Source organism: Gigantopelta aegis, chromosome 15 (genome assembly GCF_016097555.1).
Source record: "Gigantopelta aegis isolate Gae_Host chromosome 15, Gae_host_genome, whole genome shotgun sequence".
In the NCBI taxonomy this organism is placed as follows: Eukaryota; Metazoa; Mollusca; class Gastropoda; order Neomphalida; family Peltospiridae; genus Gigantopelta; species Gigantopelta aegis.
Genome location: NC_054713.1, coordinates 40,197,023 through 40,217,022, shown reverse-complemented (window position 1 = coordinate 40,217,022; position 20,000 = coordinate 40,197,023). Strand labels below are relative to the sequence as shown.

At 37.6% G+C, this 20,000-nt stretch overlaps 1 protein-coding gene across 1 annotated transcript in view; it reads left to right on the top strand.

Moving 5' to 3' along the window:
• The window catches only part of LOC121390610, a 25,863-nt gene that overhangs the window by 5,013 nt on the left and 850 nt on the right, over positions 1 to 20,000 (top strand). The window contains exons 4-5 of the mRNA XM_041522471.1: positions 10,666 to 10,704; positions 14,405 to 14,459. Coding sequence (XP_041378405.1) covers positions 10,666 to 10,704; positions 14,405 to 14,459 — 94 coding nt within the window. The remainder of the gene's footprint in view (positions 1 to 10,665; positions 10,705 to 14,404; positions 14,460 to 20,000) is intronic.

Below are 20,000 nucleotides of genomic sequence, written 5' to 3'. Positions count from 1 at the left end.
CATTCTCCGCAAAATATTAGCTGTAATGCGTGTGAAAATGCGTAGTGATTCATTTGCAACCCTATATAGCTATTTGGCAGTGATGGTAATATGAATAAATATTGTTATCCTGATTCCGGCATTTCCGTTTGAAATTCGGACAAAAATCAGCCTTACCTCTCCCCCCTCCCCCCACCCCCACCCCGAAGAAGAAGAATCAGAAGAGAGAGAGAGAGAGAGAGAGAGAGAGAGAGAGAGAGAGAGAGAGAGAGAGAGAGAGAGAGAGAGACAGAGACAGAGAGATAGAGAGAGAGAGAGAGAGATAGAGACACACATAGAGAGACAGAGAGAGAGAGAGAGAGAGAGAGAGAGAGAGGGGGGGACAGAGACAAACAGAGAGAGAGACAGATAGAGACAGACAGAGAGAGACAGAGACAGATAGAGAGAGAGAAGCATTGATGCCCAATGTATCCAAAACCTATCGGGCACATAAGCCCCGTAGTGCTGGAGTAAATTTGGGCACAAACGATAGAAAATTTCTGGCAAAATGTGCTAGCCTGTGGCCTTTTTACTCTGTATTTCACTCATTTTATCCGCAAAATTAGTTATAATCCATGTAAAAAAAAGAAAAAGAAGCTAATGTGAATAAATGTTGTTATCCACATTTGGGCAAATCGGATTTATTCGGGGAAGAGCCAGTCTTTCCCCCCACTCTGCCCCCTACAAAAAATGGGAGCCCGTACGACCATGATCAGCCAGCCACACCAAAATCTTCTCCTATTTACAGGTAAATAACATTATTATCTCCTATTTTATAGGTATATAACATATCTCTTATTTTATAGGTAAATAACATTATTATCTCCTATTTTATAGGTAAATAACATTATTATCTCTTATTTTATAGGTAAATAACAATATTATCTCCTTTTTATAGGTAAATAACATTATTATCTCTTATTTTATAGGTAAATAACATTATTATCTCCTATTTTATAGGTAAATAACAATATTATCTCTTATTTTATAGGTAAATAACATTATTATCTCTTATTTTATAGGTAAATAACAATATTATCTCTTATTTTATAGGTAAATAACATTATCTCCTATTTTATAAGCATATAACATTATTTCCGGTTTAGTGCAATGAATCTAGGAGATGTCACGGGTCAGCGTTTCATAAATTAGACAGGGTTCGAATTCTTTATGTTTTTAAATGTTGAGTAAAACTGAGCAAATTAGCTCGAACTACCACTGGCGTAGCCAGGATTTTGATATTGGAAGGAACCCATATTCGAGAGCGGGGCAAGGGGGCATCCCACTAATATATATATTACATACATTAGCAGCAAGGGATCTTTTATATGCACCATCCCACAGACAGGGTAGTACATACCACGGCCTTTGATATACCAGTCGTGGTGCACTGGCTGGAATTGTGTTAAATGATGCATTGGTTGTTGGAGCCATTCGAAAAACACCACATCATCAGGCTTGCTTAGGTCTATTAATAGATGTGGGAAACTCCTTTTCCGGGCGAATGCGTTCTAGCAACATTTCTATAAGGCTTAGCGTGTGCATACTGCATGACTATATATATATATATATATATATATATATATATATATATATATATATATATATATATATATATATATATATATATATATATATATATATATATATCATGGGCGAACACCCCCCCCCCCCCCCCGAAATCGCTTTTTTTTATAATTTAATATATCTGACATTGATATCTGACATTATTATATTTACTTAACATAGAAATATATGCCCATATCTCTGCAATCTATTTTGGAACCCCCCTTTTCAAAATCTTATGTACGCCCATGTATATATATATATATATATATATATATATATATATATATATATATATATATATATATATATATATATATATATAATGAAGATTAGAATAAAAAAGAAATGAATTACTTTAAATAAGAAAAAAAAACCCATTAAAAGATAAGTTTATAAGATCAAGAGCGAAATTAATCGAAGAAGAAAAGCCTAGTAAATATTTCTGTAGTAAGTTAATTTTGAAAACTGAGTTAAATAATGGGAAAATAATAACTGATCAAACAGACATTTTAGAAAACCCCCACAATTTTATCAAAATCTTTACTCAAAAGGAAATAGCCAAATTAATGATGATTTTATTAAAAATATAACACAATAATTTAAACAAACTGAGTAAAGATGAAGCACAAGAACTAGAAGGTGAAATTAGTTATTCTGAAGCATTAGCTTTTCGTAAAAATATGAAACTTTACAAAAGTCCTGGGCCCCGTTCCACAAAGCGATCTTAGCCCTAAGATCACCTTAAGTACATAGCTACCTTATGCACTAAGGTGTTCTTAGTGCTAAGATCGCTTCGTGGAATGGGCATTCCCAGTCTGGAGCTCCACGCGGTAAGACGTGTTTGTTTCGCTTGTGTACACTGCACGTGCTTTCGTATGCTCGACTTGGGGGTCCTTCATTTCGTTGTTTTTGTCAGCGAAATGAAGTTTTCTACTGGGATGTATGCGGCCATTGGAACTGATTGAACGCTGGAACGCTTCCCGTTTCGACAGCCTGCACCACCAGGTTGGATTCTTTTTTAGCGAGATTCCTTTCCTCCACGACATTTCTCCGTCTGACTGTCGACTTTTTTTTTTCGTGACTCGTATGACGGCCATTCTGCAGAACGCCACGGTTGTTCGCGTTTAGTCTCTACATGCCCGAGCCTGTCCTAGCAGCACTGGAAGATTGACCGCCCCACTCTAAGAAGAAATAGGAAGCGGGGTCGGCCCCTACTACTCTTTTTCTAGACTTTACCTTGCTTTATAGTCTCGTCTCGTCCCTTTAAACTATGCACCCAAACGGCCTTAACGAGACCACTCGCGTGGACATATCGATCGGACTTTAAACTTTTAGATCTGCGTTCAAAATTTTATGTCGAAATTACTTTTTTTTAAAAATATTATTAAATAGTCCGATCCTCTCTTCTTTCTCTTATTTAATTTTGGACTGTCCTTCTAAAATGCTCCAAATTATATAAATATTCGGCCGAGCAGTCAATTCTTTTTTATTTTTGGCTTGTAACCTTTTTTTTATTTTTATTTAATCTATTAACTTCTTTACTAATTGCCATTTTCAAAATTCTGCCCATTTTCAACCCCCATCCCCCCCCCCCCCCCCTCCTCCATCCCGAGTCAGGCCACCGATCTTATCGGAGGTTAGACTCGGGATGGGCGTGTTCGAAACCGTAGTGGTATATGGGCACGTTAAACTAGTTATCTATCTATATTAACTCGGAGGTCGGACTCGGGATAGGCGTGTTGGAAACCCTAGTGGTATATGGGCACGTTAAACTAGTTATCTATCTATATTAACTCGGAGGTCAGACTCGGGATAGGCGTGTTCGAAACCCTAGTGGTATATGGGCACGTTAAACTAGTTATCTATCTATATTAACTCGGAGGTCAGACTCGGGATAGGCGTGTTGGAAACCCTAGTGGTATATGGGCACGTTAAACTAGTTATCTATCTATATTAACTCGGAGGTCAGACTCGGGATAGGCGTGTTGGAAACCCTAGTGGTATATGGGCACGTTAAACTAGTTATCTATCTATATTAACTCGGAGGTCAGACTCGGGATAGGCGTGTTGGAAACCCTAGTGGTATATGGGCACGTTAAACTAGTTATCTATCTATATTAACTCGGAGGTCAGACTCGGGATAGGCGTGTTCGAAACCCTAGTGGTATATGGGCACGTTAAACTAGTTATCTATCTATATTAACTCGGAGGTCAGACTCGGGATAGGCGTGTTCGAAACCCTAGTGGTATATGGGCACGTTAAACTAGTTATCTATCTATATTAACTCGGAGGTCGGACTCGGGATAGGCGTGTTCGAAACCCTAGTGGTATATGGGCACGTTAAACTAGTTATCATCATCATCGTGGAACGGGGCCCAGGGGCCTAATTCACTAAACTCTCGTAACTTTGCGATCTCACAGTCCGGTGCTAAAATATTTGCAAAGAGTATGCTTTGTTGTCTAACAGAGCCAACTATAGCTTTGTGAATTAGGCCCCTGGTTCCGATGGCTTTACAGCGAAGTTTAAAAACAAAAATCTGGAATGATATTGATTATTTTATTATGCGGTCAATTAATTACAGTTATAGTATACGAGAAGTGTCGAATAGTCAAACATTAGTTGCGGTAACTTGTTGACGAAAGCCAACTAAACCAAACGTTTCTTAAGAATTGGAGACCTATTACTTTCTTGAACTGTATATATAAAATCGCGTTTGGGTGTATTGCAAACCGAATAAACAATATATTAGACGAAATTATTTCAGGTGATCAAACTGATTTCATATATAGGGGAATAGAATGGAATAGAATAGATGTTTAACGACACCCCAGCATCGGCTATTGGGTGTCAAACTATGGTAAATGCAAAATGAATGTGATGATCAACATCCAAATAAAAATTCAACTATTAACTTAAAACACAGTGTAAAAAACTGTAATTTTTTTTTACAAATATCACAGAGATATCAAATATTAAAATTTAGAATAAAAGTCAGTATCACGTAGAAATTGTAACAGAAGTTCTGGATGGAATCGATAGGATTCCATCATATTTCTTTGACCAAATATATCTTTTCTCGTTTCTTTGAGGAAGGAAATGTTTTATTTAACGACGCACTCAGCACATTTTATTTACGGTTATATGGGGTCAGACATATGGTTAAGGACCACACAGATATTGATAGAGGAAACCCGCTGTCGCCACTTCATGGGCTACTCTTTTCGATTAGCAGCAAGGGATCCTTTATATGCACCATCCCACAGACAGGATAGTACATACCATGGCCTTTGTTACACCAGTTATGGAGCACTGGCTGGAACGAGAAATAGCCCAGTGGGTCCACCAACGGCGTTTCTTTGAGATGATTACACTCCACCAAAATATGGCGTACCGTCAGAGTACACTGACAGTTCTCACACTGCGGTGGAGGATCTTTCTTCAAGATAAATGAATAGTTCAAGTAGGTATGACCGATGCGAGCATAACACAAGACTATTTCATCCTATAGGAGGACTGCCATCTCCCAAGACTGGCTTGATAGCATGACGCTTGTTCCCAAACGCACCGTTCCAATCATTTTGCCAAGTCGAAAAGATAAATTGGTTAAAGTCAGTATAAGACAAAGCAACCCTGGCATGAGATAAATCCAAAGCAGACTTGACAGCAGAATCTGCCATTTCATTGTCCCTGATGCCAACATGGCTGGGCACCCATCAAAATATAATGTCTTTATTAGCAATGGATAAGATACACTTTCGTATCACCATCCCAGTTAAGGGATGGTCCAGCTTCATATTGCATAAAGCTTGTAGACACGAAAGTGAATCTGTGAAAATAATAAATTTGGATGCAATAGAATCTTTTACTTCTTCCAAAGCTTTAATGACTGCCCAAACTTCAGCACTAAAGTTTGATGCTGAGTCAGGTAGTCTCATGGAAAGTATTGTGTCTGAAGGAAAAACTGTAGCACAAGCCACATAATTCCCATCGCGTGATCCGTCTGTATAAACAGGAATGTAATCACGGTACTTGTCTTCAATTTCCAGGAAAAATTGTTTATATACAACAGCAACTGTACGATCTTGTTTTATTTAACGACGCAATCAACACATTTTATTTACGGTTATATAGCGTCAGACATATGGTTAAGGACCACACAGATTTTGAGAGGAAACCCGCTGTCGCCACTACATGGGCTACTCTTCCGATTAGCAACAAGGGATCTTTTATTTGCACTTCCCACAGGCAGGATAGTACAAACCATGGCCTTTGTTGAACCAGTTATGGATCACTGGTCGGTGCAATTGGTTTACACCTACCCATTGAGCCTTGCGGAGCACTTACTCGGGGTTTGGAGTCGGTATCTGGATTAAAAATCCCATGCCTCGACTGGGATCCGAACCCAGTACCTACCAGCCTGTAGACCGATGGCCTGCCACGACGCCACCGAGGCCGGTTTATCTTTCTTCAGATGCGCAAGGATGTTTCGGTAATGATTTAATCTTAGTGGCATACTGCAGAGAAAGTTTTGCACGCCCAGCACCCAAACAAGGTTCGTGTGCATCAACGTACAATCTCACCACCAACACAATGCGGTGTTTGATAACAAATATATGAAGTTGTTTGATGCAAGACCAAATGCTATTCATACATTTGGTCTTCGCATTCAGCTTTTTAAAAAACAAATTAATTGTTTTTTTATTTCCAACATTGATTTAACTGACACCATGGAAACTCCTTCATATTTACTTTTACCACCTTGGTGTATTATACCACACAAAATAGTGTTTGATCTTGCGCATCTGAAGAAAGATCGTACAGATACTGTTCTATATAAACAATGATGATTTTCAGATTAGCTACATATCGTCCAATATGAGTATCAATGAACGTAAGTTGCAGCTTTGTTTGAATAAACTTCGTCAATGGGCAACTAACAATGGCTTTAGATTCTCAAAGGCAAAAACGGTTTGTATGCATCCCTGGATGTGTGAAGGATCTAGACCTGCAAGTAAGACTTGCGTGCTGACCCATACACAATGCATCTGAAAATCATCGACATATAACAAGCAGTCCACACCAGGTGTTAAACACTGGGTGATGCTGTTAATTTTGACAGAAAATAAAGTTACAGACAGGATACTACCTTGAGGCACACCGGACAAAGTCGACCCCACCGGGACTTTAAAAGATCTATCTTTTAAAAATTGAGAAATAAAAACAAGAAGTTGACCTCGAAGGCCCCATGCCATAGAGGTCTTTTAAAATCCCATACTTCCACGTGGTATCGTAAGCTTTCTCCAAATAAAAAAACACTAATACTACGTGCTGATTACTGATGAAAAGTTCCCTATAAAACGTTTCAAATCTAACAAAATGATCAACCATGCTAAGTCTAGATCTGAACCCACATTGCACGTTAGTAAGCAATTTGTGGGATTCAAGATACCAGACAAGTCTACGATTGATCGTGCATTCCATGGTTTTACAAATTCAACTTGTCAAGGCGATAGGATGCTAACTAGTAGGATTGGTTGGATCCTTACCAGGCTTGGGAATAGAAATAATAATTGCTTCCTCCAATCAGAAGGAAAGTCACCAAAAATCCAGATGTTATTAAACATATTCAAAAGAACCATCAAAGATGATTCAGGTAAATGTTTCAATAACTGATAATGAACTTCATCTGATCCTACTGAAATACCATAGACTACGAAGAGCATCCTGCAATTCCTTCATAGAGAAAAGCCTGTTGTATACTTCAGCATTTTCAGATGAAAAATTAATGGAAGGCTTTTCAGCTTTAGTTCTGACAGATTTAAAAAAAAAAAATTAAAAACCGTTTTGAATATCCCCTAGGTTTTAAAGCACTAAATAAAAGTGAACAAGCCTCACTGAAATTCTGTTTGTTACTCGAATGTATGTACATGTATGCATGCATGTATGTATGTATGTATGTATGTATGTATGTATGTGTTTGTGTGAGTGTGCATGCGTGCTTATGTACATATGTTTGTATGTTGTCTTTGTACTTAGTTATTTGTAATAATGTCACTAGCTAGTGAAATCATGCGTTGGTCGTAGACCATATTTCACTATGCATACTATTGAAACTATTGATAGTTGAGCCAACAATTGCGATAGTTATCGATGGTTGAATTAACTATCGATGCATTGCTATTGAGGCACTGACTATCGCACTATATTGATAGTTTGATGTATTGTTACATCACTACAAAGGGTGATAATTTCCTTAAGGCTCCATCGGATGACAAGGAACCATGGCCAGGTTTTGACAGAAATTACCTTTGGTTTTTTTACCTTCAAAGAGAGTCTGAAACCAGGGTATGGACCCTTTTAAGGGCTCCATCAGAAGGGACCGGCCTCGGTGGCGTCGTGGTTAGGCTATCGGTCTACAGGCTGGTAGGTACTGGGTTCAGATCCCAGTCGAGGCATGGGATTTTTAATCCAGATACCGACTCCAAACCCTGAATGAGTGCTCCGCAAGCCTCAATGGGTAGGTGTAAACCACTTGCACCGACCAGTGATCCATAACTGGTTCAACAAAGGCCATGGTTTGTGCTATCCTGCCTGTGGGAAGCGCAAATAAAAGATCCCTTGCTGCCTGTCGTAAAATAGTAGCCTATGTGGCGACAGCGGGTTTCCTCTAAAAACAGTGTCAGAATGACCATATGTTTGACGTCCAATAGCCGATGACAAGATAAAAAAAATCAATGTGCTCTAGTGGTGTCGTTAAATAAAACAAACTTTACTTTACCATCAGAAGGTATAAATGTAGATGTATCCATAATAAAAGTTCAAATATTCATCAACCATGACCCCACCTACCACCGAGTCCAACGAGGGGACATGGTGCTGCGAGATAACCAGCAGGCAGCCATACCAGGGATACGAGGTTTGTCCGGAAAGTGTCCATCCATTGTGAATATCTTGAGAATGTGCATCAAGTTTTGCTACAAACTTGGACATTCGTCTGCGGAAACTATTCAAATGATTAAGAAGGCTTTCGAGGATGATTCAATTAGTGAAGCCCAGATACAATTTTGGTACAGACGCTTTAAAGATGGCCAGGAATCCTGTAAAAGTGATCCACGTTCTGGAAGGCTTTCATCAAGCAGAACATACGAAGATGTTGAACGTGTGTGGGCTGCAATCAACGAAAATCGGCGATTGACTGTGCGAGAATTAGAAGAAGATCTAGAGATTCCACGGACTATTGTTTCACAGATTTTGACGGAGGATCTTGGCATGAAACGTGTGGCGGCAAATTTGCGGCTTCTGTCACAAGAGCAGAAAGAATTTCGTGCCGAGGTTGCAGTGGACTTGCTTTAAAATGCTAACAGTAATCCACATTTCCTCACAAACAGGTCATAACCGGAGATAAGTCGTGGGTCTACGGCTATGACTGAAATAAAAGCCCAGTCTTCCCAGTGGAAGTCGCCTTTGTTTCCACGTCCGAACAAGGCGTGGCAACGTTGGAGCAATGTCACGGTCATGTTGACAGTGGGTTGTTGTTGTTGTTGTTTTTTATCACGAAGGTGTTGTTCACCAAGAATATGCTCCTCCAGGCCAGACAATAACGAAGGAGTACCACATCAAAGTTCTTCGGTGCTTGAGAGATGCAGTAAGAAGAAAACGGTCATACCTGTGGGCAAGTGATGACTGACATCTTCATCATGACAATGTGCCCGCCCATTCTTCACGTCTTGTGCAGGGTTTTTTTTGTTGTTGCGAAATATCGCATCACCCAGGTCTCTCAGCCCCTCTACAGCTAAGATTTGACTCCCTGCGACTTCTGGCTTTTCCCAATCGCCGTTGAAAGGGAGGAGATTTCAGACTGTGGACGAGATTAAGGAGAACGCGACGAAGCTGCTGATGGAGATCCTGAAAGAGGACTTTGCAGACTGTTTTTTTACAAAATGTAAGGAACACTGGGAGAAGTGGGTGAGATCCCAAGGGGAGTACTTTGAAGGGGACTAAGGCGCCAGTGTCCTAGGTAAGACATATACCGGTATATATTTTTTATTATTATATATGGCTGGATACTTTCCGGACAGACCTCGTACATGGTTAATATACTTGAGCAATAAACAACCAATAAATCATCCAGTTGACCCTAGCCACCGTCCACAAGAGCAACAAATAGGAAAGGTACATCAATTAATGTTTGTTCTTCACTATATAAACAAAACATAGGTCGTTTCTTCTAGAGCTTGGCCTGACCAGCCGATTGATCAGGTCGGGCCTCCCTGACCACCCGTCTGGCTGAACTCCAAGTCAAAGTTGTGCGTCACCAGAAAACATACCCGTAGATATCCCCCATCTCAACCACCAGGATCCCATCATCCAGTATTACGGAATGCACCTCACGGCCAACAAAGTGCCCCAAAAGGGGAGTTGTACTGTATTAGCCATTCTCATAGCAAACGTTTCACCGCTGCACCACGGTGACGTTATAGTATTTGTTGGGGCTGAATCTAAACTACCACAGATGAACGATTATACATAGCAATAACAAGGTTATGGGTGTACATCTGAGCTATATTCCGACTCTAATCTATCCCTGATGAATGAATGTGCATAAAAATAACAAGGTTATGGAGGTACATCTGAGCTATATTCTGACTCTAATCTACCACAGATGAACGATTATACATAACCATAAACATGTTATGGGAGTACATTCATTCATTTATTTTAACTTATTTCCGTGCTTATATCCAATTAAGATTCAATCATGCTGTCCTGGGCACACACCTCAGCTATCTGGGCTATCTGTGCACGACAGTTGGTTAGTTGTTTGTGGTTATTGGGAGAAATGAAGATGTAGTTGTCATATACCTACCTACCCACCCATTGAGTGGTTAAAACTCGCTCTATGTGGGAGCCGGTACCGGGCTGCGAACCCAGACTCCACCGAGGCTGGTTATTGTCCGTACAGCGTGGCAGGCAGATTGTATTCTGCATAATGACGAATTATTATAGAAGATTTTTTTTTTCTTCAAATAATGAGATTTAAGAAATATTACAATGCACGTGTTTCCTTTCTTTTCAGCGTCAGTTCGTAAAACAATGAGTGGTAAAGCAACGAGTGGTAAGTACTGCCGTGTCTTTCTTTTGAAACATTGTATTCGTCTTAAAACAGTCTAGTTTGTTCTTTTAACACAGCATAGGTTTTCCCTTATATTTGTTGTACCGGAATGTTTAATGAATAACAGAAGTCACAAGTTGGTGGTGTACGTAGATACTATTTTCCTTTCTCTTCCAACCTGAAACATTGTTTACAACATGGTAATACAGATAACACAGGTCTCAGCTCTTGGGTGAATGCCACACAGGTCTCCCGATAGAGTTCACATTGCTCACCGAGAACCTGAAGGGAAAGAACTGCAGAGCTGTCTTCCTTGGTCTCCCCTTAGGCCCCTCTGTATATGAAAATAATATTTACAAGATACATACTAAACACGTATCCATGTAGTAATATATAGTTAAAATGTCGGCAATACCCGTGACAACGATTAAAATACATATCTTTGATTGCTAGTAACATATTTTATCAGTGACTGACACTAATTGGTCTGATTGGCTAACTAAGTAGAGAACAGATAGACGTCAGATTACCAATTAACTAATTCTAATTAATGTGCATGTAAAAATAAATATGTAAACTGTATTGTTATAAAGTTGACATAGCAGCACTGTGACAATGTTATCCATTCCAGTAACTCGTGATTAATTCGTTCTAAATTTAACTAACACAACATATCGGAATTTTTGCCATTTTGTTTGTGTTAAGCAAACAAAATGTAATTAAATAAAAGTTCATTGATTATGCCATGCTACTGTTTGAATCTCAATGTGATGCAGAACACGTTATTTCATTGTTTCGTGGAACAGCAATATAGCGATGTTAGATGTGTGCCTTATTATAATATCATTGTTTCATGAAACAGCAATATAGGGATGTTAGATTTGTGCTTTAATATAATATAATATTATAATAATATAATATAATATAATATAATATAATATCATTGTTTCATGGAACAGCAGTACAGCGATGTTAGATTTCTGCTTTAATATAATATCAGTGTTTCACGGAACAGCAGTACAGCGATGTTAGATTTCTGCTTTAATATAATATCAGTGTTTCACGGAACAGCAGTACAGCGATGTTAGATTTCTGCTTTAATAATATCACTGTTTCACGGAATAGCAGTACAGCGATGTTAGATTTCTGCTTTAATATAATATCACTGTTTCACGGAACAGCAGTACAACGATGTTAGATTTCTGCTTTAATATAATATCACTGTTAGATTTCTGCTTTAATATAATATCACTGTTTCACGGAATAGCAGTACAGCGATGTTAGATTTCTGCTTTAATATAATATCACTGTTTCACGGATTTCTGCTTTAATATAATATCACTGTTTCACGGAATAGCAGTACAGCGATGTTAGATTTCTGCTTTAATATAATATCAATGTTTCATGGAATAGCAGTACAGCGATGTTAGATTTCTGCTTTAATATAATATCACTGTTTCATGGAATAGCAGTACAGCGATGTTAGATTTCTGCTTTAATATAATATCACTGTTTCACGGATTTCTGCTTTAATATAATATAAGTGTTTCACGGAATAGCAGTACAGCGATGTTAGATTTCTGCTTTAATATAATATCACTGTTTCACGGAATAGCAGTACAGCGATGTTAGATTTCTGCTTTAATATAATATCACTGTTTCACGGAATTGCAGTACAGCGATGTTAGATGTCTGCTTTAATATAATATCAGTGTTTCACGGAACAGCAGTACAGCGATGTTAGATTTCTGCTTTAATATAATATCACTTTTTCACGGAATTGCAGTACAGCGATGTTACATTTCTGCTTTAATATAATATCACTGTTTCACGGATTTCTGCTTTAATATAATATCACTGTTTCACGGAATTGCAGTACAGCGATGTTAGATGTCTGCTTTAATATAATATCATTGTTTCACGGAATAGCAGAACAGCGATGTTAGATTTCTGCTTTAATATAATATCACTGTTTCACGGAATAGCAGTACAGCGATGTTAGATTTCTGCTTTAATATAATATCACTGTTTCACGGATTTCTGCTTTAATATAATATCACCGTTTCACGGAATTGCAGTACAGCGATGTTAGATGTCTTCTTTAATATAATATCAGTGTTTCACGGAATAGCAGTACAGCTATGTTAGATTTCTGCTTTAATATAATATCACTGTTTCACGGAATTGCAGTACAGCGATGTTAGATGTCTGCTTTAATATAATATCACTGTTTCACGGAACAGCAGTACAGCGATGTTAGATTTCTGCTTTAATATAATATCGCTGTTTCACGGAACAGCAGTACAGCGATGTTAGATTTCTGCTTGAATATAATATCGCTGTTTTATGGAATAGCAGTACAGCGATGTTAGATTTCTGCTTTAATATAATATCAGTTTCACGGAATAGCAGTACAGCGATGTTAGATTTCTGCTTTAATATAATATCAGTGTTTCACGGAATAGCAGTACAGCGATGTTAGATTTCTGATTTAATATAATATCATTGTTTCACGGAACAGCAGTACAGCGATGTTAGATTTCTGATTTAATATAATATCAGTGTTTCACGGAACAGCAGTACAGCGATGTTAGATTTCTGCTTTAATATAATATCGCTTTTTCACGGAATTGCAGTACAGCGATGTTAGATTTCTGCTTTAATATAACATCACTGTTTCACGGAACAGCAGTACAGCGATGTTAGATTTCTGCTTTAATATAATATCGCTTTTTCACGGAATTGCAGTACAGCGATGTTAGATTTCTGCTTTAATATAATATCACTGTTTCACGGAACAACAGTACAGCGATGTTAGATTTCTGCTTTAATATAATATCGCTGTTTTATGGAATAGCAGTACAGCGATGTTAGATTTCTGCTTTAATATAATATCAGTGTTTCACGGAATAGCAGTACAGCGATGTTAGATTTCTGCTTTAATATAATATAAGTGTTTCACGGATTTCTGCTTTAATATAATATCACCGTTTCACGGAATTGCAGTACAGCGATGTTAGATGTCTGCTTTAATATAATATCACTGTTTCACGGATTTCTGCTTTAATATAATATCACCGTTTCACGGAATTGCAGTACAGCGATGTTAGATGTCTGCTTTAATATAATATCACTGTTTCACGGAACAGCAGTACAGCGATGTTAGATTTCTGCTTTAATATAATATCAGTGTTTCACGGAACAGCAGTACAGCGATGTTAGATGTCTGCTTTAATATAATATCGTTGTTTCACGGAATAGCAGTACAGCGATGTTAGATTTCTGCTTTAATATAATATCGTTGTTTCACGGAACAGCAGTACAGCGATGTTAGATTTCTGCTTTAATATAATATCGCTGTTTCACGGAACAGCAGTACAGCGATGTTAGATTTCTGCTTTAATATAATATCGCTGTTTCACGGAACAGCAGTACAGCTATGTTAGATTTCTGCTTTAATATAATATCATTGTTTCATGGAATAGCAGTACAGCGATGTTAGATGTCTGCTTTAATATAATATCACTGTTTCACGGAATTGCAGTACAGCGATGTTAGATTTCTGCTTTAATATAATATCATTGTTTCAAGTACTGTTAAGACCCATGACATAAAGATTGAAATGTCGATATGTATGTAACTATGGGTAATAAGAAATAATAATATATTCTGTTTTAATATATTATATATAATCTTGTTTCAGGTGCCTGTGCCCAAGTAGCATCAATTTCTATGTTTATCTTCTGGACCATTGCAATGTGAGAAATTATTTGTTGTTTATTTCTTTGTTTGCCACTCTTCAGCTATAGCGGCATATTCGTATTGTTGCTATAGCGGCATATTCGTATTGTTTGCTATAGTGGCATATTCCTATTGTTTGTTATAGCGGCATATTCCTATTGTTTGCTATAGCGGCATATTCCTATTGTTTGCTATAGCGGCATATTCGTATTGTCGGCTATAGCGGCATATTCGTATTGTTGGCCATAGCGGCATATTCGTATTGTCGGCTATAGCGGCATATTCATATTGTCAGCTATAGCGGTATATTCGTATTGTCGGCTATAGCGGCATATTCATATTGTTTGATATAGCGGCATATTCGTATTGTTTGTTATAGCGGCATATTCGTATTATTTGCTATAGGGGCATATTCGTATTGTTTCCTATAGCTGTATATTCATATTGTCTGCTATAGCAGGTTATTCGTATTGTTTGCTATAGTGGCATAGTCGTATTGTTTGCTATAGTGGCATATTCGTATTGTTTGCTATAGCGGGTTATTCGTATTGTTTGCTATAGCGGCATATTCGTATTGTTTGCTATAGCGGGTTATTCGTATTGTTTGCTATAGCGGCATATTCGTATTGTTTGCTATAGCGACATATTCTTATCGTTTAAACATAGACTGACTGTCCTGTCTTTCCGGCTAACAAAGCCTTTATAACGAATAACTTGACTTAATCAATACCTAGGATGTCGGACTATTGTACAGGTGTATATTATTTTTCAAGAATCAACACGTTGAAACACATCCAAACGGAAGCTGTAGATTTCCGGCGCCAGTACTGCCACACACAATAGAGTGGCAGTCCTCTTATAGACAGAGTTGGAAGCATACATAATGCTCGTGACGAGTACTCTCTGTGGACAAAGCACGTGGCAGCGAGTTGTGGCTACATACCCTCAAGACTCTTATCGTATAAAGCTTAATATATTAAACACTTCAAATTGTTTTTTTAAAGACAGTAGATGAGGAGAAATGCTGATTTTCTTGGGGGAAAAAAAGACATTCGTAATGAGAATGAAATACCTTCAAATAGGTTCAATGTTCAAACTGATAAAGGAACATCACAACCATTCCAGTCAAATATTGGTGTTCGACAGGGTTGTATTTTATCCCCACATTGTTCAACATGTTCATTAATGATTTTCAAGAATATATATGCAGAAGTGGTGATAAGGTATCATTAGACACCATGCACCTAAGCCGTCTGTGTTTTGCAGATGACCTCCTGCTTCTATCGGAAACGCCGCAAGGACTACAGATATTTCGTAAACAACTAGATAAATACTGCACAGATAACATAATTACCACTAATCTAGATAAAACCAAAATTGTTATTTTTGGTGGCCAAGGCGCAACAAATAATCATTTATAGCATCTTCCTGGAAATATAGTACCAGTAGTATCAACATATTAACTTAACTCAAGATGTTTATCTTTGAAAAAAAGGACTGAGCTGCTGTTGCAAACTATATACATAAAGAAATCTTGGACACCAATATACCAGTGGATATTTCATGTTAATTATTTAATTCTCTTATTGAACCTTTCCTTTTATATGCCAGTGAAGTATGGGGTGCCCAGTTCATATTATTAAAATGTATTGAAACGTTCTTGCCAGAGAGGGTGTTCTTAACATTCTGCAAGTCAACACTACAATTAAACAATCGTGCCCATAATTGGGCTTCTAGAGCTGAGCTTGGTTTATACCCACTTTTATTGTCTGTATTAAAAATAATGGTATGTGTTTACTCTCACATGCAAACTACAAACAATGTAATATTACAATATGGGTTTTTTTCTGAATGCACTAACATACAGAAAAACACAGGTTGGCTACATAAACTTTATTGCTATATTGATAATTTAAACCCTCAACGAGCTACTCTCGGCTTACTAAATTCCAAAACTATATACGTAGCTCCCTTCTTTAATATTTCGGCGGACCGTTCAAAAATGCGCCTAATTTCCTTCTCATAAATGCGCACCATTTCTCTTTGGACTCATCCTTCAGGACTCAAAATTTCATAGCAACAAACCACCCCTCCGCCTGTTACCGGTCACGGATGGACTGCAGGTGCCTCTTGCACCTGACAGTGCAGGCGGTCCCCCCCCCCCTTCACCCTCCCCCACCCCTTTCCTGTCCTGGACGGAGGAACCGGCTGAGGTCGACACCTGCACCCAGGACAGGCGTGCGCTACAACAGCTTGCGAGTGAATGTGCACGTTAAACTCTCTGACCTGACCTGACCCCAAGGAAGAAGTATTGTAAATTATCCAGCTCGTCTTGTAAGTGCGACTAAAGCTAAACATTTGGACCTTTTTAGAGAAACTCTAGTTGATCCAGCCAAAGGAGATGGATATAGTAACAGGACGAGAACGTATAGATTATAGAAACAGAATATGTATACAGCTAGAACCATACTTATTATATTGCATACATCCAGAACATCGCAATTTACTAAACTACGTCTCAGCAACCACAAACTGAAAGCTGAGACTGGAGGATACACAAAACCCGTTACCCCAGTAGAACGAATATGTAATCAGTGCAATCTGACTGAAGATGAATATCATCACATCATAATATGTGTGAAATATAATACTCCACACTTTAAACTATGTGAATATTTATCTTTACATAATAACACATTTAAAATGATGTCTATGCATGAAACATTTATATTATGCAAACCCATGATCCTGCTTGTGCAGGTGCAGTTTGTAATCGTGTTTATGATTATACATGCATTAACCAATAATTAGTTTAGTATCCTGTTTGTCTGTGCCGTGCTTGTACAAATATTACATATTTCCCATCCAGTTCCAAATGTGGAATGTTTATATGCAATAAAGTTTATCTTATATTATCTTATACACTTTAGGGGCGAGGCGTAGCCCAGTGGTACAGCGCTCCCTTGACGCGCGGTCGGTTTGGGATCGATCCCCGTCAGTGGGCCCATTGCGCTATTTCTCGCTCCAGCCAGTGCACCACGACTGGTACATCAAAGGCCGTGGTATGTGCTATCCTGCCTATGTGATGGTGCATATAAAATATCCCTTGCTGGTAATCGAAAAGAGTAGCCCATGAAGTGGCGACAGCGGGTTTCCTCTTTCAATATATGTGTGGTCCTTAACCATATGTCTGACGCCATATAAACGTAACTAAATTGTTTAGTGCGTCGTTAAATAAAACATTTCCTTCCTTCCTTCTTATACACTTTATGGCAATCTAATTGGTCGAGAGATACTTTTTTTGTTTTTTTTTTGCGTTCATATCTTGATGAACCGAAAATAATTAAGCCATGCCTACCCTAAAACTTGCACTACTCCGATCGCACTACATTTCTGTAATTAGCTGAATTATTCAGGCAACCATATTTAGACATTTTGGTAAAAAACCCAGGTGAAATATACAAAACGCAATACAATTGTGACACAGATAACACATAATATAGTAGTTTTTAATACGATTAATTAATGAAAAATGCTATAGCAGAGTAGACATAAACATTGATGAAAAAGGTCGTCGCTAATGTAATGACACTCTGTCAAAGAAATGTAGGAAACTTCACACCTGAAACTTACTTGCAAGTGTTGTTCTACAGCTGTTGACAAAAACTGAATGATTCCCCCGACAGTATCAATCGGACAAACATACCTAAACAATACTTCAAAGTTGTTTGTTTTGTTTAATGACACCACTGGAGTACATTAATATATTAATCATCGGCTATTGGATGTCAAACATTTGGTAATTTTGACATATAGTGTTAGAGTGGAAACCCGCTATATTTTTCCATTAATAGCAAGGGATCTTTTATATACACCATCCGACAGACAGGATAGCACTGTGCAGGGTTGAAAATTAGCAGTGGCCCGGTCGCTCGTGGCGACCTTTATTGGCTATGGGCGACTAAGAATTTTACAAAGGTAGTCCGTTAGCCGACCATCGATATTAGGGTCTAGCGAGTATGGTACCAGTTAAAAAACAAAGACACTGAAACTGAATCGAATTTGACAAAACACATCGCGTCTGTGTTGGCGCGAACTACAGCAACAGAAGACATAGAACATGCTCTATATTTTAACAGCGCCAGATTCAGCTTCTGTGGCTTTGGGCCGGGTCTTCTAAAAATAGAGCTCAAAACGTATTGAAGACACTGCATGTATTTTTTAAATCTAGAAGTCGTCTGCTTATTAGAATGGACTGGATACGACATAATTATCTAGTAGAGCTACTATTTGCAATTGTTATTCAATGTTATGGTAAAAAGGAATCATATTTAATTAGCTTACATTATTCTGGGACAAAATCAAAATATATCGTGTTGTTTTAACTCACACTAACGTGAGCGCATACGCATATATACAAATAACAATGACCTTTTCCATTACTACAGTCCAGGGCTTATTCCAAAGGTCATTTAACTGACAGTCGTTGTCGATATTGTTTTAAATTTAAGCGATTTGCATCAAATAAGAACATATCAGATCTAAAGTCTTGACACCAAGACTTACATAATGACATAACTGTTCAAATATTACTGTGATAAACAATATGTACACCGTTATGCTATGTAATATAATAACTAAGTACATCGTATATTTTGGTAAAATGTTTAGGTTTTTTTTACAGACTTATTTTTCTTTTGACATTTATTTTATTAGTAGCCTACTAATGTAGCATTTACAATATCCAAATTAAACGCACACGTGTGCGTGCTTCGTCCATCCCCGAGGAAATCAGATACTGGAGATTGTACCCCTTCTTGCATCGCCACAAAGAGGACTGCCACCCCGAGACTAGGTTTATATACAAAAGCACGCGCAGTTCTACCTTTATTCTCTTTGTATTGCATTATTTGTTTTTACTTCAGACAATGCAAGTCAAGCTATATACCTCGGTTGTTCTAGCATTTTGTTTTCACCCCTGTATTAAAAATTAGATTTAATCATCATAATTTAATGGTGATTTGTAAAGCATTCTTTTTATTTATACTGGATTTCTTTCTTCTTTTAAAAAAAAGAAAGAAAAGTTATTTGAGTTGGTATGGGTTTAAAACTTGATAACATGTTTTTATATGAATTTTAACTGTATTCTTTATGAAGTTACATGTCAATTCATCGGTTTCCTTTTGAAGGAAACAGACTATATACGGATTTATAAAAGGTAGGCCTAGTAGATAGGCCCTAAATCTTGTAAATAATTTGACGCTCTCCCTCATGTTAATTAGTTCAAAATTCATCGAAAAAAAATTTGCGTTATCACTTGATGTTCTGTTACTTTAAATTTTATAACGTTTTATCCACATTTGATTCAGAAAATTAAAATTTATAATACCTTATGTAAATCAATATAATGAATCGGAGATTTGACGAAAAAAAACGAATGTAACTTTCTAAGGGAATTCCCTTATTTGTGTATTGATACAGTTGTAAATCATTGTGGAATAGAGTTCGATTGGGTTTTTTAATATAGTTTTGTATAATGGCAATATTAATGCTAACGC